This window comes from Gymnoscopelus microlampas (assembly GCF_963454915.1).
Source record: "Gymnoscopelus microlampas genome assembly, chromosome: 1".
In the NCBI taxonomy this organism is placed as follows: domain Eukaryota; kingdom Metazoa; phylum Chordata; class Actinopteri; order Myctophiformes; family Myctophidae; genus Gymnoscopelus; species Gymnoscopelus microlampas.
The window spans coordinates 64,902,995-64,927,734 of NC_139962.1; the positions used below are offsets into that span (position 1 = coordinate 64,902,995).

The following is a 24,740-nucleotide window of genomic DNA, read 5'->3' on the forward strand; positions in this document are numbered from 1 at the left end:
TATTTTACCTCGTATTGTTTTTGTTCTACAGCAATATTGATGAGTATTATTTTCATTCTGTGCTTTAAGATTTGGGGTGAAGTTTAAGTTGTACTTTACTTGTTGGGGAGGGCCTCTGTTCTAAGGGGGGAGGAGATGTTATGTATTTTGGTCTTTGCTGTTTGCCGTAGCTGGAAGTGCAATGCATGATGGGAAACCCGGATGTTGTCGTTGTATTGAAGTGCCGGTTGGAATAAAGACACACTATACTGAAGCTCCGTGCCCCAACTACTTTATGGTTTTATGGGCGTCATAAACCTGTCTCAGTATATAACAGTACTCTTTGCAACATTTTGCATATTCGTAGATGGGTCTGAACTTGTGTCCAGTGTGTTTTTCAGAATCACGACACACAAGACATGTCAACTGTTCATCGTCCAGACAAAACAGCCTGAATTTCTCCCCATGCAAAGTGCAGATAACCTCAGCCTTAGCTGACAAAGATCTGTGACTTCTCTCCTCTAAGAAGTTCCCGCACAGGTTCTTCAACGCCAAGTTGATAGGAGGTTCATCCTGGGAGTAGTTTGTTTTGCAAACAGGGCATCCCTTGTTCCATGTTGGTTTTCCTGTCCACCATTGCTTCAGACAGGCTTTGCAGAAGCTGTGGCTACACGACAGGATAACAGGCTGTTTAAAGATATCACGGCACACAGGACAGGTGAGCTCCTCTTCTTGCCGAGACAAACAGGAAGCCATCTTGTCTGCTAGCATCACTCCCTCCTCTGGAATGTTCCCCGAGGCTGACATGGTTGTGAGTCACCAGTGTTGAAACTTTAAAGCAAGAGATCTAGCAGAGGAAACAACAGTGTTAGGCATTATGAGTAGCAGTGGTGCTAGTGCTAGTAGGCAACAGCAACAAAATAGAAACATCTACACATGTTCGAAATGTTTGAAATATAGTATAAACTAGTTTACACTTGAGTTGCATATAGTGTAAAGCCATACAAACTTTAAAAAAAACATGAACATGAACGTCAATTTACCTGGAAATTATGTTTCATGGTATTTCCAACCGGCCACTATCATATTTGTATAATTAAACACTTGTTGGTTGACTGCACCCTCCATCACCTTTCAAATAATTGCTAGTCAAATCAAAACATACAAGAATTCTGAAAACAAACTACATACCTGATTACTTCACCAAGTCCAGAAGAGAGAAGTTCAGCTCTCAACAACAATGCAGATTAAAGTGACACCAAACAAAACAGAGGCCTGTTATATACTCACAGAGGATGTGTGTGATGGCCCAATCAGAGTGGGGGGTGGGACAGACCAACAATAGAGCATCGCAGTTGCGCAGAATCCGGGTGCCGGAAGTAAATACTCAATGCATTTTTCCCATTGACTTTTCCAAAAATATTTATATCAATGAATTTAAGCCTAGAATCAAGCCATCCAGGATTCTGGTGAATCATGACCATAAAACCTTTTTTTCTGTGATTTTTAATTTTTTATATTTAATGATATGATATACTATGTTTAATAAATACCTTTTGTTTTGCCGTTTTCATTTTTTTTTTTTCACAGAATCAAACGTTTTATGGTCATGATTCACCAGGATCCTGGATAGCTTGATTCTAGCCTTAAATTAATTTATATAAATATTTTCGGAAAAGTCAATGGGAAAAATGCATTGAGTATTTACTTCCGGCAACTGGAAGTGGGCGGGAACTGCGACGCTCTATAGACAGAAACTGGCCAACCGTTGGTGAACAGCCCTCACTTAACCCTTCACACCCTGCAAGTCCAAATAATCCACATGAAAGTTGAATCAAGTACATCATTCAAAACAGGTGGAAAAGGGAAGACAAAATGGTATTTCCACTTAAAGTCACTGGTTCAAGTTTGTTCTAGCTGGTTGCATTTAGTGCACACAACATCATATTACTCTGCCATTAGTGCTACCAAACATATGTTACAGCCATGTTTACCTCATATAATTTACCCCATTCCCACAAAGATAACAATACATATACATTTATATTAATCTAAAATATCCACCATAGTGCCTTTAGAAAAACAAAACTACTGACCCAAACTGAATATCACGTGGCACATTGTACAAGTGAATGTCTCCTTGTGACAGCACAATTGAGAAAAACAGTAGCTGGCTTAGCTGAAAAGTTTCACTCACTAAGGCCAGACCGCACCAATGCATCTAGTCGCAACTTGCAAAAAAACTTTAAACTGTACATTAAAGTATCATGTTTATTAGGAGGTGTTGATCAAATGACACCATAACAACTGTGAACAATATACAGGAATAAGTCAAAAGAAAGAAATGAGCGTCGCGCCTGTCACAGACATGCGCAGAGCAAGTTCTGTCAGGGAACTGACAGTGCTGTGTGGTGGCCTACTATAGGACCGCATCAGCTTCACGTGCTCATACACTCATCCACTCACACTCATTTCATTCTCAGACCGCTCTATTTAAGCTGGAAGGTTGCACTTCTCATTCTGCTTGCTTTTGCTGCACACACCGTTGCTGCGCTGCTGTTCATTACTGTTGCTAAAATTGCTGCTCAAATGGCTTCTCAATAACGACTCCACTGAGTAGGCTAATATGCATGAAATGCTCTGCTTGATGCAATCTTGGTGAGACAGAAGTTTGATCTGGCTAGAAGAACTCGCACAGGTAGACCATCTGTAGCCGAGACCAAAGAGCAGCTTTTGTTCTCGTCTTTGGCATTACCGTGGTGCGGTAATTTACACTGAAATCGCAAATTGTTTGTTAAGAAAACAAAGTGATCACGTCACCCGGGTGCAGCTTATTCCGAGATGAAACCCTGGCCAGCTGCTGCTCTGCTTGACTTCTTCCCTGCTGTTCTTCATGTCGAGAAATCCAGGTCAATATTCTATTTATTTTATAATCATTCATTGGTCAGGCTTTAATGCAGAGTATACATGTGCATTATTGTATTTATCAAGGCTGTCGAGTCATATGTGGGCATAAATAAGGCAAGGATTGGAAGTCAGGAATCCTCGAGTCAGTTGAAGTCCTCTCAAGTATAGGAGAACAGTGTGTTTGGTGCGCGTCTGCAGGGCTAGCGCTGTCAAAAGCAGTGTTGCCATGTCGGCTTATTATAAGTGACTTGTGTTTGTTTTCTGTTAAATCACTTGAGAACATTATGTTGACTAAACCAGTGACCAGTCCATGTGAAGGACCCCCAGATTAATATGTAATTTTGTGCAAGGAACCTGATAGGCCTACTATGCCACATGGTCCCAGAGGGACCTTGTCATGTGCTCAGTGCTACAGTCAATGTAGTTAATACTCAACTGTCACAGGTTCTGGAGTAAAGTGGGTGAGATTATGGCCAATGTATACATTAGGATATACAGGTTAAAGACAAGTATTTTTTTGTGGCTAGTCTAGTTGCTTCTTTAGGATGTTTCAAGTCTGGGCCGTCTGGCTGATTTCTCTCTCAAACTTGGCAACACTGACTGCACGTCTACGTTAAGAGCAGAGCGAGAGGACCATTACTTAGCGTCACTTTTATGCAGTGCATTGCTCAACTGTTATGTTTCATATTATAATGTTCTGATTAGAACGAGTAATGCTCAGTCTGGCCGTCATCTTGAGTAGGATAGGGAAGTACAGTGTGGATGAAGAGCTAGCTAGTTGTGCTCTTGTGTTTTCAAACTTGGTATAGTTCATTGACCAATCTCAGTGCGTTCCCTCCGGGCAATGGGACCGCATTTGGGTTGCCATGTCTGCTTATTATAAGCACAAGTTATAAGTAATACAGTCATTTATTTTGATCTCGCTTTAGTGCAGTTGCAGTAGTATGCAGATTTTTCTTGAGTAAAGCAGCATAATACCAAGTATCTTAGTGTAGGAATTTATTTTTCTCCAAGTAAGTCTACAATGGTTAAAAAACATATAGGATATAGTGATTTATTCAGCAGTATCTCAATCTAGGAGAATGCATTTAAAACAATGCTGTAAGAGAAATTATGGTGCACAGGAAACGTTTATATTTAAAGTAGACTATAGTGTGCAGACTGTTCATTATATTGTGGTGGTCGATTTAATGTGCAGCCAGTATGTGCTGATTGGGGGCTATAGCTATTTCCATCTGATGTAGCTACGTTGCTGGTAATTTAATTTGCAATATAGGCTTTGCATATAATGGTTTTGGCATTGGAGGTTGTCAACTCATTTACTCAGTTTCAGTTGCCTCTAAGATGTAGTGGAGGTTGGTAAATATAATAATGAAGTACATCAAGTAAGTAATGGGCTATTATACTGTGTTGGCTGCAGTGCTTGGTCAGGTGTAAGCTTTTTGGTTGCATTCTAATGTTGCCCCTATGCTCTAGTAAGGCAAAGCTAATTAAGCTATACTTGCTGTAAGGGGTGGGATGAGTCAAGGTGGCATTCATGTGCCATCTTGGTGTCAAGAAAGGAAAGTCAGGATAATTAAAGGAAAATGGGTCCGATATCAACATGGATATGTTGACTATATACATTAAGGCATGGAATTGGTGCATATAAAAGTGTATAATAGAGCTTATGTCATCACAGGTATGTGATGTGTAATGGTTGCTTCAAATGGTTGCTTCACAAAAACATGAGTCGGTTGAATTTAAAGAGATCAGGAAATGGCTTTATTGCTAACGTTTAACGGAGGCGTGGTGTTGTCAAACATGTTGCTAACACTTCAGCTAAACAATCATGCTTGGCTTTTGATTGAATACCTTATTAGAGGGGGGGCTAGGGTATGACCTTTTCAGGGGCTAGTTTTGAATTGCAGCCACCTGAAGGTACTCTTTTAGGGCATTTTTGAAGGAGAGTAGGGTGTTACACTCCTTCACACCTTTTCGTGGCATAGCAGGAGAACTAATTTAACCCCTTGTTTGCGCCAAATGTGGGTTGGATGTAATCAGTGGAGCTACCTCTAGTGTTGTGACTGTGGAATTCATTTACGTTTACAAAGTACTTTTGCAGGTTCATGGGTATCTTAACCCATTGCAATCTTCTTAGGCCCATGTCAAGTTGCTGTACTCTGTCCTCAACCCTGAATCATCCGACCCTAGCAAAGTGAGCAGGGGTTAGATGAGTTGTAGGTGTAAGACCAAGAAGTAGCCTTACCAGTTGTTTTGGGGATGTCTGGAGCTTTGTTTAAGGCCTTAGTGGTGTGATACCATGAGGTCCATGCAAGGTTGAAGTAACTTGGATGAGGGCCCCTGTTGGAGTCCTCAAAGTATTCTTACTGATTAGAGAGGATATTGTATACAGCTAAATACTGCTGTTCTAAAGTGCAAGCCTAGTGATTCAGCTAATAAGCTACTTATACTTGCTAACATTCAGCTACAAATCATGTGGGCTAATGCTGCTGCTAGTTCTAAAGTGTTAGCCTACGGATTCTACTACAAGCTATACTTGCTAACATTACAGATACAAATCATGCTTTGACTAAATGCTGCTGCCAGTTCTGAAAGTGCTAGCCTACGATTCTACTGCTAAGTTACTACATGTTCTGCTAACATTGCTTCAAGTTATGCTTTGCTAAATACTGCTGCTAGTTCTAGTACTACTCATTCTACTGACGGACAAAACTACTAAGCTAACTGCAGCTAACACTGCTGCTACTATTTTTATTGTGCTACTAATTCTACTGCAGTCAAGGTACTAATACTATGCTGATTATACTAATGTTCATCATGCTATAGCTAAAATGATGCTACTGCATAGCAACATAGAACATACTTGTCTGTTGACATGACCTATTATCCAGCACTGTGAATTCTGCACTTGTTCATTTAATCCCACGCATTGTCTTTCCAATTAGTTCTGATGCTCACCTTTTCACCATTAAATTAAAACACAAAAATCAGAGTCTTGGTCAAGGTATGTCTGTGATAATAACAGGAACTAACACTGATCTTTGTCCTGTCTCCTCCATGTCTCGTTATCTGCATGCCGTCCATCTGCAAATGCCAATGAGATCTGTTCATGACGGATTCGGGGGAAGCCATGTCTGGAACTTGGTTCTGCAAACTTCATCTTCTGTGTCAAGGCTGTGGGCTGCCTCCTGATCGCTACACTTCACACTCCTTCAGGATTGGTGCAGCTACCACAGCGGCGTCAAAAGTTCCAACAGCTACGCTCAAAGCTTTGAGCCGGTGGTCTTCTGCAGCTTTGAAAGCTATGGCTGTGCTCAACACAAATGACATTATACAGGCTCAGACTAATGAGTTGTGAATAATTTTGTGTTACTACTACTTGCTGCTATTACTATTTACTGCTTATGCCGTGGCGTGTATTGGAAGGTAATTATAGTTTCCATGCGTGACATGAACTCTATAAAACTGCATATTGTTGGAGATTAGAAGAGTATAAATACTCTTAAACTGTTATGCTGCAATGCTTGCTCAATTTGCTGCTCCAGGTGGTGCATGGGTACTGATTACTGATTTCAGATTTCTTTAAAAAAGAAAAAGAGATAGAATGTCCTTTTCGTTTCGTACTAGCGGTGCGGCACCGTAAGGTGGACATCAATTTACGACACCGTTTAGGACACCTGAAGTTCAGGATCAGCAGGCGCTCTGCTGAACACATAGATTTGATCACATAATGCTAGTATGACCAGTGTCTGATCCAAGAACACTAGCTGTGTTTCTGTCTCCAGGTGGGGGGATATCGGCATGGTCTTCCTGTATCAGGAGACAGTAGGTGCTCTGCTGCACACATAGATTTTATCACATAATGCTAGTATGGCCAGTGTCTGATCCAAGAACACACAGCTGTGTTTCTGTCTCCAGATGGAGGGATATCGATATGGTCTTCCTGTTTCAGGAAACAACAGGTGCTCTGTTGTACACATAGCTTAAGGTTGGTGCTGAATGATCTGCTTTTTGGGGGATTCTGACATTTGCGCTGTTTTGGGGGATTCTGAGTCCCTATGGTTGGGAAATGCGCTTTATCAGAGTACCTAAAAGCAGATCCAATTCATCGCCAAACCATAATAAATATATTGCTCATTTTATATTCAATAAATATATCTTATCCTTCATGATTTGTCTTTTTCTATTTCTGAGTTACCCTGACAGAAATGAGCGTCGCGCCTGTCACAGACATGCGCAGAGCAAGTTCTGTCAGGGAACTGACAGTGCTGTGTGGTGGCCTACTATAGGACCGCATCAGCTTCACGTGCTCATACACTCATCCACTCACACTCATTTCATTCTCAGACCGCTCTATTTAAGCTGGAAGGTTGCACTTCTCATTCTGCTTGCTTTTGCTGCACACACACCGTTGCTGCTGCTGCGCTGCTGTTCATTACTGTTGCTAAAATTGCTGCTCACCCTCCACCACCCCATGCTACCACCTGTTGTTTTTTGGATCTGCTGTTATGTACGGGGGATTCTGAGTCCCTATGGTTGGGAAATGTGCTTTATCAGAGTACCTAAAAGCAGATCCAATTCATCGCCAAACCATAATAAATATATTGCTCATTTTATATTCAATAAATATATCTTATCCTTCATGATTTGTCTTTTTCTATTTCTGAGTTACCCTGACAGAAGTGGGGGAAAAAAACTACATCCATAAGACAAGTGATAATTCATATCCCGGAAAACCCCTTAGTTGCACAGATTGTGTCAAATTGGTAGTGGAAATTGGAAGTCACTCTCAGGGATTGAAATAGGACAAAGTCCCTTTGTGACCGTTTGTAGCAAAGGTTTTAGTGGAATGACTACAGTGAGAAAACACACAGGGATCCATACTGGGGAAAACCCTTTAGTTGCACAGCTGGTAGCACAAACTTTCACAATTATTGTAAAGCACCTTAGATAATGGCACTATATACATGCAGCACTTCATTTTATATTTGCTTTTTAATCTTCATTGTGTTCACGTGGATGATATGGCCAGAAACTGTTGAACCCTTAGATTCTGTTCCAGCTTTTGTGTTCTAAACACTGAATAGCCTGTAGTTGAACGACGCTGATCATAATAGAAGATGATGCTTCACACATTCACTTGCTGAATAGTATGAAAACAGGGCAGAGAAAAGGGCCGACAGCATTAAGAACAATCGTTAAGACCCAAGCCTCTGTTCTGCAAGCCCTTATCTGATCACATGCAATCAGACACTCACACTTGCATAGCAATGGCTGCATTCCAATGCAAATAGCTACTCTGGAAGAAAACAAAATTGCAACAATGTCTCTTTCCTGTGAGTGTTGTAATTATGTATGTCCTGATGGAGATCTGAATAGATCGAAACGTTGGCAGCGCAATTCAAATACAGCAGTGCCCCAATGGGGTGTGGTGTTGTACAGTTTGTGGCAAAGCCTTTAGTCGAAGTTGTGATCTAAAAATCTAAAAATACACAGGAGGACTCATACAGGATAAAAGGTCTCTCTAAAAATATACACAATGACTCATACAGAATAAAAGCCCTTGTTACTACTTGTTAAGTCCAACAGCACATTTTTAAATATGAGGATTGATATTGGGGAGAGGCTGTTATTTGAACAATAACAGTATCTATTCGTAAAAGCCCTTTTCGTTGACACGCAGAATAATGTATGATCATTTGTTCAAATCCAATGACAAAAACAGTAACAAAAACAGAAAACAAAATTTCAACAATGTGTCTTTCCTTTGAGTGTTGTAATTATGTATATGTACGGTATAGTTAGTGTTATAGCCAGAATACTGAGTAATATTTGTACTGAGTAATATTTGTGCAAAGTGTGGAGTTATTTTGAGCATGTCTGTACCCAGATAGGAAGATGGTCGCTGCTTTTATGATGCTATGTATGTATGGTAATCAGGTAATGGATGGAGCAATTCATTGAGAAGAAACTTTATTGACATTCTGCATTCACACAAAGCAGGAACATTTCAGAGCAAGTCACCATAAACTAATGTAGGTTGTATGAACATGTTTGCATGACAAGATACAAAACATCACTTAATTGATAAAGTATTCAATCCCCATATTGTTTGTAGTGTCACCTCATATAGCATTTCTAGTGAATTAAAGTACTCACAAAGTATTAACTTCTTGTATCAGTGAATTTGGCACGTCACATTCCTCATAATAAGAAATTAGCTCATCAATACGTGTTTATATCCACAGATTGACACAACTACAAAGGATAGGTTTGGTTATTTCCTTGATTCACAGACTAATGTGAGAAAAAAGGCACATCAAATATCCCCAAAAAAACAGAAAAAAACAACTAAAACAAAGTATTAGGACATTGTTATATTTGGTGATATGTTGTGTATCTAACATATGCTAATTGTTGTCATTGTTGTTGTCTTCACATCTAACTGTGGTGTTCTAGTGTGACACAAACCTTCCCAGGTAACACCTTCAGAGGGAGATGACCATAAGTAGAAATGAATGGAAATAGTCTCCTAGTGAAAGTGTGCGCAAAGGTGAGTATATGAGTGTTAGAATCAGGATCCGAGAAGGTCAGCTCTCCTCTGATCCAGTCCAGATGGACTCTGATCTTTGAGGGGTTCTGGTTCACTGCGATATCAATCCCTGACCCTGTTGAGGAGCTTGCTGTGTATCTACCATTCACAAAGCCTAAACACCACATCATACCGTTGTGTCCATTGCCTCCCTTCCTCTGGAAAGACAACACACCCAATTCCCAGAAGTTATTGTTTCCCACCTCAACATCCCAGCTGTGAGTCCCAGAGTTAAATCCCTCAGAACCCAGGATATTGTGTGGATAATCCAACCTCTCTGAGTTAGCATGAAGCTCTATACGTACATCTTCATCAGATAACACACTGGTCAGATCATGAGACAAGTTGAGATCTGTATTGGAGGTGTTGGGGTCCAGGATCACAGGAGTGTAGGCGACAATGTCCTTCATCTTGTCCCAGACTCTGAAGGTCAGGTTGCCAAGGTGTTTGGCCACGTCTATCGGTGCTCCCGAGACTGGCTGTGCATCCTGTAGTGTGCGCTGGAATCTTTCCACTGTGGTCTTATAGTTCTGCAGGAATGAGATGTCATCTTCCTCGACATCTCTGATGGTTTTGGCAAGAGTCACCATCTCTCTGCTCAGCCTCTCAATCTTATCTATCGTCATCTGACTCTTCTGCCTCTCGTCCTCCCTCAGGGCAGAGATCCTGTCCTCCTCTTCCTGAGAGAGGAACTGGCGAATGTTCTCAAACTGTTTCTTAATCTGTGTCTCTGTGTGCAAGGCCTGAACCTTAATGCATTCTGCTGCTTCGATATAGTTTGCTCTCAAGCAATGCAAGTCCTCCAGTTTCTCATGTAAAGGCTTCAGTGATTTCTGGAGGTACTCTTTGCGACATTTTGCAGATTCGTAGATGGGTCTGAACTTGTGTCCAGTGTGTTTTTCAGAATCACGACACACAAGACATGTCAACTGTTCATCGTCCAGACAGAACAGCCTGAGTTTCTCCCCATGCAAAGTGCAGAGAACCTCAGCCTTAGCTGACAAAGATCTGTGACTTCTCTCCTCTAAGAAGTTCCCGCACAGGTTCTTCAACGCCAAGTTGATAGGAGGTTCATCCTGGGAGTAGTTTGTTTTGCAAACAGGGCATACCTTGTTCCATGTTGGTTTTCCTGTCCACCATTGCTGCAGACAGGCTTTGCAGAAGCTGTGGCTACACGACAGGATAACAGGCTGTTTAAAGATATCACGGCACACAGGACAGGTGAGCTCCTCTTCTTGTCGAGACAAACAGGAAGCCATCTTGTCTGCTAGCATCACTCCCTCCTCTGGAATGTTCCCCGAGGCTGACATGGTTGTGAGTCACCAGTGTTGAAACTTTAAAGCAAGAGATCTAGCAGAGGAAACAACAGTGTTGAAACTTTAAAGCAAGAGATCTAGCAGAGGAAACAACAGTGTTAGGTATTATGAGTAGCAGTGGTGCTAGTGCTAGTAGGCAACAGTAACAAAATAGAAACATCTACACTTGTTCGAAATGTTTGAAATATAGTATAAACTAGTTTACACTTGAGTTGCATATAGTGTAAAGCCATACAAACTTAAAAAAAAACATGAACATGAACGTCAATTTACCTGGAAATGATGTTTCATGGTATTTCCAACCGGCCACTATCATATTTGTATAATTAAACACTTGTTGGTTGACTGCACCCTCCATCACCTTTCAAATAATTGCTAGTCAAATCAAAACACACAAGAATTCTGAAAACAAACTACATACCTGATTACTTCACCAAGTCCAGAAGAGAGAAGTTCAGCTCTCAACAACAATGCAGATTAAAGTGACACCAAACAAAACAGAGGCCTCTTATATACTCACAGAGGATGTGTGTGATGGCCCAATCAGAGTGGGGGGTGGGACAGACCAACAATAGACAGAAACTGGCCAACCGTTGGTGAACAGCCCTCACTTAACCCTTCACACCCTGCAAGTCCAAATAATCCACTTGAGAGTTGAATCAAGTACATCATTCAAAACAGGTGGAAAAGGGAAGACAAAATTGTATTTCCACTTAAAGTCACTGGTTCAAGTTTGTTCTAGCTGGTTGCATTTAGTGCACACAACATCATATTACTCTGCCATTAGTGCTACCAAACATATGTTACAGCCATGTTTACCTCATATAATTTACCCCATTCCCTCAAAGATAACAATACATATACATTTATATTAATCTAAAATGTCCACCATAGTGCCTTTAGAAAAACAAAACTACTGACCCAAACTGAATATCAAGTGGCACATTGTACAAGTGAATGTCTCCATGTGACAGCACAATTGAGAAAAACAGTAGCTGGCTTAGCTGAAAAGTTTCACTCACTAAGGCCAGACCGCACCAATGCATCTAGTCGCAACTTGCAAAAAAACTTTAAACTGTACATTAAAGTATCATGTTTATTAGGAGGTGTTGATCAAATGACACCATAACAACTGTGAACAATATACAGGAATAAGTCAAAAGAAAGAAGTGGGGGAAAAAAACTACATCCATAAGACAAGTGATACTTCATATCCCGGAAAACCCCTTAGTTGCACAGATTGTGTCAAATTGGTAGTGGAAATTGGAAGTCACTCTCAGGGATTGAAATAGGACAAAGTCCCTTTGTGACCGTTTGTAGCAAAGGTTTTAGTGGAATGACTACAGTGAGAAAACACACAGGGATCCATACAGGGGAAAACCCTTTAGTTGCACAGCTGGTGGCACAAACTTTCACAATTATTGTAAAGCACCTTGGATAATGGCACTATATACATGCAGCACTTCATTTTATATTTGCTTTTTAATCTTCATTGTGTTCACGTGGGTGATATGGCCAGAAACTGTTGAACCCTTAGATTCTGTTCCAGCTTTTGTGTTCTAAACACTGAATAGCCTGTAGTTGAACGACGCTGATCATAATATAAGATGATGCTTCACACATTCACTTGCTGAATAGTATGAAAACAGGGCAGAGAAAAGGGCCGACAGCATTAAGAACAATCGTTAAGACCTAAGCCTCTGTTCTGCAAGCCCTTATCTGATCACATGCAATCAGACACTCACACTTGCATAGCAATGGCTGCATTCCAATGCAAATAGCTACTCTGGAAGAAAACAAAATTGCAACAATGTCTCTTTCCTGTGAGTGTTGTAATTATGTATGTCCTGATGGAGATCTGAATAGATCGAAACGTTGGCAGCGCAATTCAAATACAGCAGTGCCCCAATGGGGTGTGGTGTTGTACAGTTTGTGGCAAAGCCTTTTGTCGAAGTTGTGATCTAAAAATCTAAAAATACACAGGAGGACTCATACAGGATAAAAGGTCTCTCTAAAAATATACACAAGGACTCATACAGAATAAAAGCCCTTGTTACTACTTGTTAAGTCCAACAGCACATTTTTAAATATGAGGATTGATATTGGGGAGAGGCTGTTATTTGAACAATAACATTATCTATTCGTAAAAGCTCTTTTAGTTGACATGCAGAATAATGTATGATCATTCGTTCAAATCCAATGACAAAAACAGTAACAAAAACAGAAAACAAAATTTCAACAATGTGTCTTTACTTTGAGTGTTGTAATTATGTATATGTACGGTACTAGAGGTGCGGGTCGCTACGCGACCCTTCCGTCTAGTCGCTGGCGCGAGGCTCTCGTGAAGTGGGCTGTAGATGTTTTGGAGACGCAAACCAAAAGCGAGAGCAACAGTGTTTCCAGACGCAAACCGAAAACGAAAGCAAACTGAGAAGCAGCACCCTCAGCCCAGCGAGACGGCGCGCGCTGCGTTCAACCCTCTCAAAGAATTAGACAGACAGACAGTATTTGGATGGGGGGCGTGGTTGGCGGGGTTGCCATGTCCAGGAGTTGTAAGCGTGAAGTGGCGTGTAATTGGTTAGGGAAAGTGCGTCCACGCATGCGCAGTGCGCAGCACGGTGCTGTTGGATGAAGCTGGTCGCTTGTTGCTGGCGCGCAAGTGTGGCAACACTGATGCAAGTTGCCCACAGACAACCGTCGTGTTGGCCACAGACAACCGTCGTGGCGCATGACTGTAGATCCCAATTGTAAGGTAGATAGTTAGTGTTATAGCCAGAATACTGAGTAATATTTGTACTGAGTAATATTTGTGCAAAGTGTGGAGTTATTTTGAGCATGTCTGTACCCAGATAGGAAGATGGTCGCTGCTTTTATGATGCTATGTATGTATGGTAATCAGGTAATGGATGGAGCAATTAATTGAGAAGAAACTTTATTGACATTCTGCATTCACACAAAGCAGGAACATTTCAGAGCATGTCACCATAAACTAATGTAGGTTGTATGAACATGTTTGCATGACAAGATACAAAACATCACTTAATTGATAAAGTATTCAATCCCCATAGTGTTTGTAGTGTCACCTCATATAGCATTTCTAGTGAATTAAAGTACTCACAAAGTATTAACTTCTTGTATCAGTGAATTTGGCACGTCACATTCCTCATAATAAGAAATTAGCTCATCAATACGTGTTTATATCCACAGATTGACACAACTACAAAGGATAGGTTTGGTTATTTCCTTGATTCACAGACTGATGTGAGAAAAAAGGCACATCAAAGATCCCCCAAAAAATAGAAAAAAAACAACTAAAACAAAGTATTAGGACATTGTTATTTTTGGTGATATGTTGTGTATCTAACATATGCTAATTGTTGTCATTGTTGTTGTCTTCACATCTAACTGTGATGTTCTAGTGTGACACAGACCTTCCCAGGTAACACCTTCAGAGGGAGATGACCATAAGTAGAAATGAATGGAAATAGTCTCCTAGTGAAAGTGTGCGCAAAGGTTAGTATATGAGTGTTAGAATCAGGATCCGAGAAGGTCAGCTCTCCTCTGTTCCAGTCCAGATGGACTCTGATCTTTGAGGGGTTCTGGTTTACTGCGATATCAATCCCTGACCCTGTTGAGGAGCTTGCTGTGTATCTACCATTCACAAAGCCTAAACACCACATCATACCTTTGTGTCCATTGCCTCCCTTCCTCTGGAAAGACAACACACCCAATTCCCAGAAGTTATTGTTTCCCACCTCAACATCCCAGCTGTGAGTCCCTGAGTTAAATCCCTCAGAACCCAGGATGTTGTGTGGATAATCCAACCTCTCTGAGTTAGCATGAAGCTCTATACGTACATCTTCATCAGATAACACACTGGTCAGATCATGAGACAAGTTGAGATCTGTATTGGAGGTGTTGGGGTCCAGGATCACAGGAGTGTAGGCGACAATGTCCTTCATCTTGTCCCAGACTCTGAAGGTCAGGTTGCCAAGGTGTTTGGCCACGTCTATCGGTGCTCCCGAGACTGGCTGTGCATCCTGTAGTGTGCGCTGGAATCTTTCCACTGTGGTCTTATAGTTCTGCAGGAATGAGATGTCATCATCCTCTACATCTCTGATGGTTTTGGCAAGAGTCACCATCTCTCTGCTCAGCCTCTCAATCTTATCTATCGTCATCTGACTCTTCTGCCTCTCCTCCTCCCTCAGGGCAGAGATCCTGTCCTCCTCTTCCTGAGAGAGGAACTGGCGAATGTTCTCAAACTGTTTCTTAATCTGTGTCTCTGTGTGCAAGGCCTGAACCTTAATGCATTCTGCTGCTTCGATATAGTTTGCTCTCAAGCAATGCAAGTCCTCCAGTTTCTCATGTAAAGGCTTCAGTGATTTCTGGAGGTACTCTTTACGACATTTTGCAGATTCGTAGATGGGTCTGAACTTGTGTCCAGTGTGTTTTTCAGAATCACAACACACAAGACATGTCAACTGTTCATCGTCCAGACAGAACAGCCTGAGTTTCTCCCCATGCAAAGTGCAGAGAACCTCAGCCTTAGCTGACAAAGATCTGTGACTTCTCTCCTCCAAGAAGTTCCCGCACAGGTTCTTCAACACCAAGTTGATAGGAGGTTCATCCTGGGAGTAGTTTGTTTTGCAAACAGGGCATCCCTTGTTCCATGTTGGTTTTCCTGTCCACCATTGCTGCAGACAGGCTTTGCAGAAGCTGTGGCTACACGACAGGATAACAGGCTGTTTAAAGATATCACGGCACACAGGACAGGTGAGCTCCTCTTCTTGTCGAGACAAACAGGAAGCCATCTTGTCTGCTAGCATCACACTCCCTCCTCTGGAATGTTCCCCGAGGCTGACATGGTTGTGAGTCACCAGTGTTGAAACTTTAAAGCAAGAGATCTAGCAGAGGAAACAACAGTGTTAGGCATTATGAGTAGCAGTGGTGCTAGTGCTAGTAGGCAACAGCAACAAAATAGAAACATCTACACATGTTCGAAATGTTTGAAATATAGTTAGCATATAGTGTAAAGCCATACAAACTTTAAAAAAAACATGAACATGAACGTCAATTTACCTGGAAATTATGTTTCATGGTATTTCCAACCGACCACTATCATATTTGTATAATTAAACACTTGTTGGTTGACTGCACCCTCCATCACCTTTCAAATAATTGCTAGTCAAATCAAAACTGGCGCGCAAGTGTGGCAACACTGATGCAAGTTGCCCACAGACAACCGTCGTGTTGGCCACAGACAACCGTCGTGGCGCATGACTGTAGATCCCAATTGTAAGGTAGATAGTTAGTGTTATAGCCAGAATACTGAGTAATATTTGTACTGAGTAATATTTGTGCAAAGTGTGGAGTTATTTTGAGCATGTCTGTACCCAGATAGGAAGATGGTCGCTGCTTTTAGGATGCTATGTATGTATGGTAATCAGGTAATGGATGGAGCAATTAATTGAGAAGAAACTTTATTGACATTCTGCATTCACACAAAGCAGGAACATTTCAGAGCATGTCACCATAAACTAATGTAGGTTGTATGAACATGTTTGCATGACAAGATGCAAAACATCACTTAATTGATAAAGTATTCAATCCCCATAGTGTTTGTAGTGTCACCTCATATAGCATTTCTAGTGAATTAAAGTACTCACAAAGTATTAACTTCTTGTATCAGTGAATTTGGCACGTCACATTCCTCATAATAAGAAATTAGCTCATCAATACGTGTTTATATCCACAGATTGACACAACTACAAAGGATAGGTTTGGTTATTTCCTTGATTCACAGACTGATGTGAGAAAAAAGGCACATCAAAGATCCCCCAAAAAATAGAAAAAAAACAACTAAAACAAAGTATTAGGACATTGTTATTTTTGGTGATATGTTGTGTATCTAACATATGCTAATTGTTGTCATTGTTGTTGTCTTCACATCTAACTGTGATGTTCTAGTGTGACACAGACCTTCCCAGGTAACACCTTCAGAGGGAGATGACCATAAGTAGAAATGAATGGAAATAGTCTCCTAGTGAAAGTGTGCGCAAAGGTTAGTATATGAGTGTTAGAATCAGGATCCGAGAAGGTCAGCTCTCCTCTGTTCCAGTCCAGATGGACTCTGATCTTTGAGGGGTTCTGGTTTACTGCGATATCAATCCCTGACCCTGTTGAGGAGCTTGCTGTGTATCTACCATTCACAAAGCCTAAACACCACATCATACCTTTGTGTCTGTGAACAGGGCCGAAATTGTATCACATTTGACTTGGAATTTGTTTGTACTATTGCACTCTTCTCCTTTAATAAATAATCCAGAATAAAACTCACAACAATAAAATATAACTGCACAATAAAGTGCTGGGTGCGTAATTACTGTGAGTCCTATCTGAACTAATTGTTTGTCGACTACGCCACTTTTGTTATAGAGGGAAGTCCCCTTTGAATACACTTTAACTTCTTCTTCAGGCTTTCACAGGTTCGAGGTTAACTGGTAAGTTTCAATACTTTTGGTTTTGAGAATACAACACTGGCATGAGAATATCCCTTTAAGAAACTGGACACGAATACAGTGTATCAAAAAAGGTAAGTCATATTTATTGGGTCCCTAATACATTGGCTTCTGTGCCTTAAAAACAATCAAATAAACACTATACTAATAAAACCTATATAAACATACAAAACAACAATTAATCTACACAACAACTATAAAATAAATTATAAAGTTGTGCAAATTACGCGGGGCTTAATCACAAGGGTTCCTTAGCATGGGGGGTTTCTGTGCAACAAATACTTTTCAAGTAAAGTGCTGTGCCAATAAAGTGCTTCAAGATACTCAACACGGTTTGTTCAGGGGTAATGCTGCATGGCCATATATGGGGGTAAGATGGGAAAGGGTTTGAGGCCAGTCGTCTTCGTCTTCTCTCTTCTTTCTCTCCGCCTGCAATTATAGAGATCTAGACCAGTTCACTGTGCATTTACACGATACATTTGCGTTGTCTCAGGCAGTGGTTATACAGGGATTCAACGTTGCTTGTTCGAATACTCACTCGCCAGCCAGGTTTTTACACCTGGCGCTGAGTTGGTTGCGTATGCAACGTTATCGCCACTTTCCAGTCTCAGCGCTCTTTATATGGTCTGGTCTCACTCGTCTCTCATATGGTCTGGTCTCACTCGCCTCTTCCTCCCCTTCGGTTCGATCGCTTTCTCCTCTTGGTTTCTCCTTTGAATGTAGGCACACCTCGGCTTCCAAACTCCTAGGTGGCTGGTATGTCTACTTCATCTATGCACTCCTCTACTCCGTGTCTCGGCACAACCTTCCCCTCTGCTGTCCTTCTCCTCACTGACGCCTCTGTCACTTGGGTGCTCTGTTCTCTCTTTCAAACGGTCCCGCCTCCACTTTTGTACCTGCCAAACCACACCTCCCTCTTCTTTCATTTGTCCGTGGTGACAGTCTGTCTGGGGACATTGGCCATGACCGTGGCCTTGGGCGTGACCGCGTGACTGCCGCTCTGCCACTCAATGTCTCTCAATACATGTGACCAGGGGATCATGGGGAAAACAATTATAAACAATACAGTGCGTAATAATAATTGGTACAAAAATAATAAGATGGTGGGGTTAAATGAGGCAATTATACACATTAAGCACCAATAAAAACAAATTACAAAAGTTTTAAGAACCCCTCATTTCACCCTTGTCACATTCCCCCCTACTTTTTCGTTGGCAGTCCCTGGCAACTGGTTCTAAACGTCATGCCCGTACCTCTCAGGTGGCTGTCCTTGGTTCGCTCTTCCAGAGCGCCGCGGACCTTCAGGTTCCCTAGGACCGGGGAAAAACCCTACATAAGGCGGCCATATTGGTCCCACCGGTTCGGCTACTGGGGCAGGTTCGGGGCTCTCCATCGGTGACCTGGGGGCTATACACACTTTTAATGCATTCCTATGGATCGTTCTATCTCGCCCTCCTTTTTCAGGTCGGATCCTGTATACTAGGCCCGCATCCCCCACCCTCTCCAATACCACAAAAGGTTCTGGGTCCCACCATGGGCCCAGTTTACCTTGTCCCTGTCGGTTCCGGTTTCGTACCCACACCCTCTCTCCAGGTAACAATGGTGGCATACCGGCTCGGCGGTCATAGACCTGTTTACGCTGTCCTGCTATATGCACCATTTTTTTCTCGGCTGTCCTATACGCTGTGGCCATTCGTTTCTGGTGATCTTGCACCCAATCTCCCACTCCCATTCGATTTTGTGACAACGGTACTCCTAATGCTACATCTACCGGACGCCTCAGGTGGCGACCAAACATTAAGTACGCAGGCGCATAACCTGTCGCACCATGTTCAGTATTGTTATAAGCGTGTACTAACTCAGGTAAGTGTTCATTCCATCTGCCTTGGCGATCAGTATCTAGAGAGCGCAACATGTTTAACAGTGTTTGATTAAACCTCTCCACCCCCCCATTACCAGCTGGGTGGTAAGGGGTGGTGCGACTCTTAGTAATACCGTATGTATGACACAATTGCTGCATTAATTCGGATTCAAAATTCGGGCCTCGGTCCGAATGGAAACGAGCCGGGCAACCGAATGGCTGAATAATATGTGTCCAAAGCGCACGGACAGTCGTGGGCGCAGTTTGGTCACGCGTTGGAATAGCCCAACTGTACCTGGTGAATAAATCGGTTGCTACAAGAATATTCTGCCATGCGTCATTCGGCCTACCTAATGTGAGAAAATCAATAGCCACTACCTCCATAGGATACGATACTTCGAATGGCTGTAAGGGGGCCCTGGGCTCTATCCTGTCTTTCAGTAGGCTGCAGGCAACACAACCTCGCTGGAACTGTCGCACCGCCCCCTCCATGCCCGGCCAGTAGAACCGGCGCCGAAGCTGCGCCAAAGTCCGGTCCACTCCGGCGTGTGCCGAGGCCTCATGGAGTCCTTTCCACACCTCCTCTCGTCGCGCCCCTGGACAAACAAGCTGTAAGTAACATTCTTGTGTATGCTGATCAATCACTTGCCTATACAACACATTGTCTCTGATGCGCAACCGGTCCCACTGTCGTAACATTTGCCTGGCTTCCCGTGACCAACTCCTCTTCTCCATAAGGGTAGGCAGTTTCCTCCGCTCTACGCAACTCTTCACCATCTGGATGTCCGGATCTCGATCCTGTGTTCCCCGCCACTCAGCTCCAGCCCACCCGTCCTCTCTCTCCACCGGTGCCAACTCCACTACGGCCACTCCTACAGGTTGAACAGGGAACCTAGACAGGGCATCTGCGTTCGCATTGCTTTTTCCAGGTCGGTACTTTATATCATAGGTGAATGATGCTAGCTGGGCTGCCCAGCGCTGTTCCACCGCGCCTAGTCGAGCTGTTTGAAGATGCGCAACAGGATTGTTATCTGTATAAATCGTAAAATGAGCGCCAGTTAAGTAATCTTTAAATTTTTCGGTCACTGCCCATTTAAGTGCCAAGAGTTCTAATTTAAAGGAGCTATAATTTGCATCATTTTGTTCGGTAGGGTGTAGACTTCGGCTGGCGTAGGCGATTACTCGCTCCTGGCCATCTTGGACCTGTGCCAGAACGGCGCCGAGCCCGCGGCCACTCGCATCAGTATACACTACAAACGGTCGGTCATAATCTGCATAAGCCAGTATTGGAGCCTGCGTAAGGGCAGTTTTAAGAGCATCAAACGAGTTTTGGCATTCAGGGGACCACTCTATTTTACACTGATGGGACTTCACATCATTCGGGACTCCGATCAACAAACTATTTAACGGCCTAGCTATGGCAGCAAATGAGGACACGAAGCGGCGATAATAACCAGCCAGACCTAGAAAAGCGCGGACCTCGCGGACAGTCGAGGGTGGGTTCCAGTCTCTTACCGCAGCCAACTTTTCAGGGTCCGGGCGCACTCCCTCTTTGTCTACAACGTGGCCCAAGAACTTTACCTCCGGTTGGAGAAGCTTGCATTTATCGAGGCGCAGTTTCAATCCGTGTCTCCACAGCCGCTCGAAAACCTGGTCAAGGTGCTGCATGTGAGAGGAAAAGTCAGGTGAATATACAATAATGTCATCGAGGTACACTAATAATGACTCTGTCACCTGGCCACTCAAGCATCGCTGCATTAATCTTTGGAAGGTCGCGGGGGCGTTACATAAACCGAACGGCATACGTTGGAACTCGAACAGTCCTAAAGGGGTGGTAAACGCTGTCTTTTCTCGATCCCGAGGGTCCATACCCACCTGCCAATAACCGCTGGCCAGGTCGAGTGTGGAGAACCACTGAGCCTTGGTCAGGCTTGTTAAAGTCTCTTCAATCCGAGGTAAAGGGAAGGCATCTTTGTGCGTCACGGCATTCAGTTTACGGTAGTCGACACAGAAACGCCAGCTGCCATCTTTCTTCTTCACCAGGACAATGGGCGCTGCCCAGGGACTGCAACTCTCTTTTATCACTCCCTTGTCCAGCATGTCACTCAATAAGGTCTTCATTTCTCTATACATGGAGGGCGGCAGCGGTCGGTGCCTCTCGCGGATGGGTGCCGCGTCTCCAGTTGGTATTTGGTGTTGCACCACGTCCGTCTGCCCAAAATCTTCATTATGGACTGCAAACACCTTCTTCCATTTACACATCATCGCATGCAGCTCTTCTCTCTGCTGGTCAGGTAGGTCATCTCGCCGGGTCAACGCCTCCATCTCCTCAGGTAAGGTCTTCACGGGTCCCTCGTCTTCGATGCTCACCAGGGACACTTCCACGGCTCCGTCGGTTCCTAGGGACAGGTTCAGGTCTCGTCGTCCACGGACGTCGGCCTCCTCCACTGGATATAGCTTCCCTAACTTTTGATGTCTGCCCACGGTCACGCTATACGCGTGGGGGTTGCAGATGCGCACGGGGACTCGGCCATTACGCACGGTGACCAACGCTCGGGCCACTCCCAGATCAGTTCCTTCCGGCATGGCCTCCATCAGGGCCTCGTATTCGGCTCCATTTGGACCTTTCCAGGCACGGCCCCATACTACTAACTCACTGCGGGCGGGGACTCGGATTCTCCGTCGGCCGACAGGCCACACATAGCCCAATGCTCCGTCTTCGTGGGTCACTGCCTCCACTCTCCTACAGGCGGCGAATGCTTTTTTCCATGGTGTCCTCTCCTGTTGGCATGGAAACACAGACCTCCCAGAGAGTTTAAATAATGCATGCCACACTGCGTGGACTACGTTCATCCCAATGATCAGCGGCTCAATACAATGTTCATCTTTTACAATTACGATTCCTCTTCCCGGTATTTTCAGTCCTTCTAATTCTAAATCGAATATGGCATAGCCAGAATAGGGTAGATCAAGGCCGTTTGCTGCCCGTAGGCTAAACACCAGAGGCCCATTTTCCATTTTATCTTGCGAGAACTTTTCGTTAAACAAACTCTGCTGCATCAATGTGACTTGAGACCCCGTATCTAATAAACCCCTCATTTGGACTCCCCCCATGGTTATCCCAATTGTCGGACATTCCCCCACAAACACTTCATTGGCCCTTAACTTTTTTTGTGAACGTTGCACCTCTGCCCCCCGGACCTCGGCGACAGGGCGTACTAGTTTAATTGACTTCGGTCGGATCTACAGAATCTCGCTATATGACCCGCCTGTCTACACTGGCTACATATCGGCCTACCTCCTTCATCCCATTCGTAGCGCTGAGAGGCCGTATACCGTCGCTCAGGTGGCGGTGGAGTGCGCGCTCGTGCGTCATTGGTGCCAGTGCGGAGGAGCGGTCTGATTTCCTTCATGAGTTCCTGCGTGAATCCTTGCATTTGAGTTTTTACGTCGTCCATGATTTCCTGTTTTAATTTTTCTCTCCAAGCAGGGTCCTGAGAAGGGTAGGGGACAGAAATAGGATTAACAGCGTGGCACGTTATTTCAGTAGTTCCATGTTCAGCAGCTAACAGGTAGGCTTCTTCGCGTAAAGCAGCAAAATCTTCATCTGGGTGTCGTCGAGCATATATTTTTAAGGCTTGGCCCAGGGGGCCCTCAGCTAAACCCATAACAAACTGATCACGAAGAATGGCTTCGGAGGGAGCGGTGCTTGGGTCGTACTGCCGCAGCCCACAAAACAGCTCTCTAAGTCTCAGGGTGTAAGTTTGTACATTCTCTCCTGCGCGCTGTGCGCACCGATAGAATAGTGAGCGCATTTCTGCGACAGAGACAGTTTCTTTATATAAAGCATCTAAGTATTTAAAAACTTTTGCCACTGTGTCGCGTTCGCCCTCCTCAACCACACTAATCTGCCGTTTAGCTTCGTTGGTTAGCGTTTTAATTATAATAGCAACTTTCCTGATTTCTGGTAGTTCCTGGGTACTTAATAATCCTCTAATCTGGTCTTTCCATTCCCTATATTTACTCTCGCCTTCTGTTCCACCAAAGGTGGGTAACCATGGGGCACCGGGATACACCGCCATCATCATCATTCTGAATCCGTAAAGCAAAAAACAAAAAGCAACAAAAACAACAAAACAGTACAGTTTCTCTTAAGGGTATTCTCATGTGTTTGTTCTCAACCCGTCCTGCCGCCAACGCCAAATATGTGAACAGGGCCGAAATTGTATCACATTTGACTTGCAATTTGTTTGTACTATTGCACTCTTCTCCTTTAATAAATAATCCAGAATAAAACTCACAACAATAAAATATAACTGCACAATAAAGTGCTGGGTGCGTAATTACTGTGAGTCCTATCTGAACTAATTGTTTGTCGACTACGCCACTTTTGTTATAGAGGGAAGTCCCCTTTGAATACACTTTAACTTCTTCTTCAGGCTTTCACAGGTTCGAGGTTAACTGGTAAGTTTCAATACTTTTGGTTTTGAGAATACAACACTGGCATGAGAATATCCCTTTAAGAAACTGGACACGAATACAGTGTATCAAAAAAGGTAAGTCATATTTATTGGGTCCCTAATACATTGGCTTCTGTGCCTTAAAAACAATCAAATAAACACTATACTAATAAAACCTATATAAACATACAAAACAACAATTAATCTACACAACAACTATAAAATAAATTATAAAGTTGTGCAAATTACGCGGGGCTTAATCACAAGGGTTCCTTAGCATGGGGGGTTTCTGTGCAACAAATACTTTTCAAGTAAAGTGCTGTGCCAATAAAGTGCTTCAAGATACTCAACACGGTTTGTTCAGGGGTAATGCTGCATGGCCATATATGGGGGTAAGATGGGAAAGGGTTTGAGGCCAGTCGTCTTCGTCTTCTCTCTTCTTTCTCTCCGCCTGCAATTATAGAGATCTAGACCAGTTCACTGTGCATTTACACGATACATTTGCGTTGTCTCAGGCAGTGGTTATACAGGGATTCAACGTTGCTTGTTCGAATACTCACTCGCCAGCCAGGTTTTTACACCTGGCGCTGAGTTGGTTGCGTATGCAACGTTATCGCCACTTTCCAGTCTCAGCGCTCTTTATATGGTCTGGTCTCACTCGTCTCTCATATGGTCTGGTCTCACTCGCCTCTTCCTCCCCTTCGGTTCGATCGCTTTCTCCTCTTGGTTTCTCCTTTGAATGTAGGCACACCTCGGCTTCCAAACTCCTAGGTGGCTGGTATGTCTACTTCATCTATGCACTCCTCTACTCCGTGTCTCGGCACAACCTTCCCCTCTGCTGTCCTTCTCCTCACTGACGCCTCTGTCACTTGGGTGCTCTGTTCTCTCTTTCAAACGGTCCCGCCTCCACTTTTGTACCTGCCAAACCACACCTCCCTCTTCTTTCATTTGTCCGTGGTGACAGTCTGTCTGGGGACATTGGCCATGACCGTGGCCTTGGGCGTGACCGCGTGACTGCCGCTCTGCCACTCAATGTCTCTCAATACATGTGACCAGGGGATCATGGGGAAAACAATTATAAACAATACAGTGCGTAATAATAAT

General features: G+C 43.4%; 3 protein-coding genes across 3 annotated transcripts in view; all 3 read right to left on the minus strand.

Annotated features, from left to right (window-relative positions):
- The window catches only part of LOC311051909 (GTPase IMAP family member 8-like), a 644,135-nt gene that overhangs the window by 577,170 nt on the left and 42,225 nt on the right, over positions 1-24,740 (minus strand). The gene's annotated exons all lie outside the window — the stretch shown is intronic.
- LOC311044471 (E3 ubiquitin-protein ligase TRIM35-like) lies at positions 9,331-10,791 on the minus strand (the record flags this gene model as incomplete). Its single annotated transcript, XM_084056082.1, has 1 exon — positions 9,331-10,791. The coding sequence occupies one exon, from the start codon at positions 10,789-10,791 to the stop codon at positions 9,331-9,333; it is 1,461 nt and encodes a 486-aa protein (XP_083912208.1).
- LOC311044480 (E3 ubiquitin-protein ligase TRIM35-like) lies at positions 14,199-15,608 on the minus strand (the record flags this gene model as incomplete). The annotated part of the gene is made up of 1 exon (XM_084056102.1): positions 14,199-15,608. The coding sequence occupies one exon, from the start codon at positions 15,606-15,608 to the stop codon at positions 14,199-14,201; it is 1,410 nt and encodes a 469-aa protein (XP_083912228.1).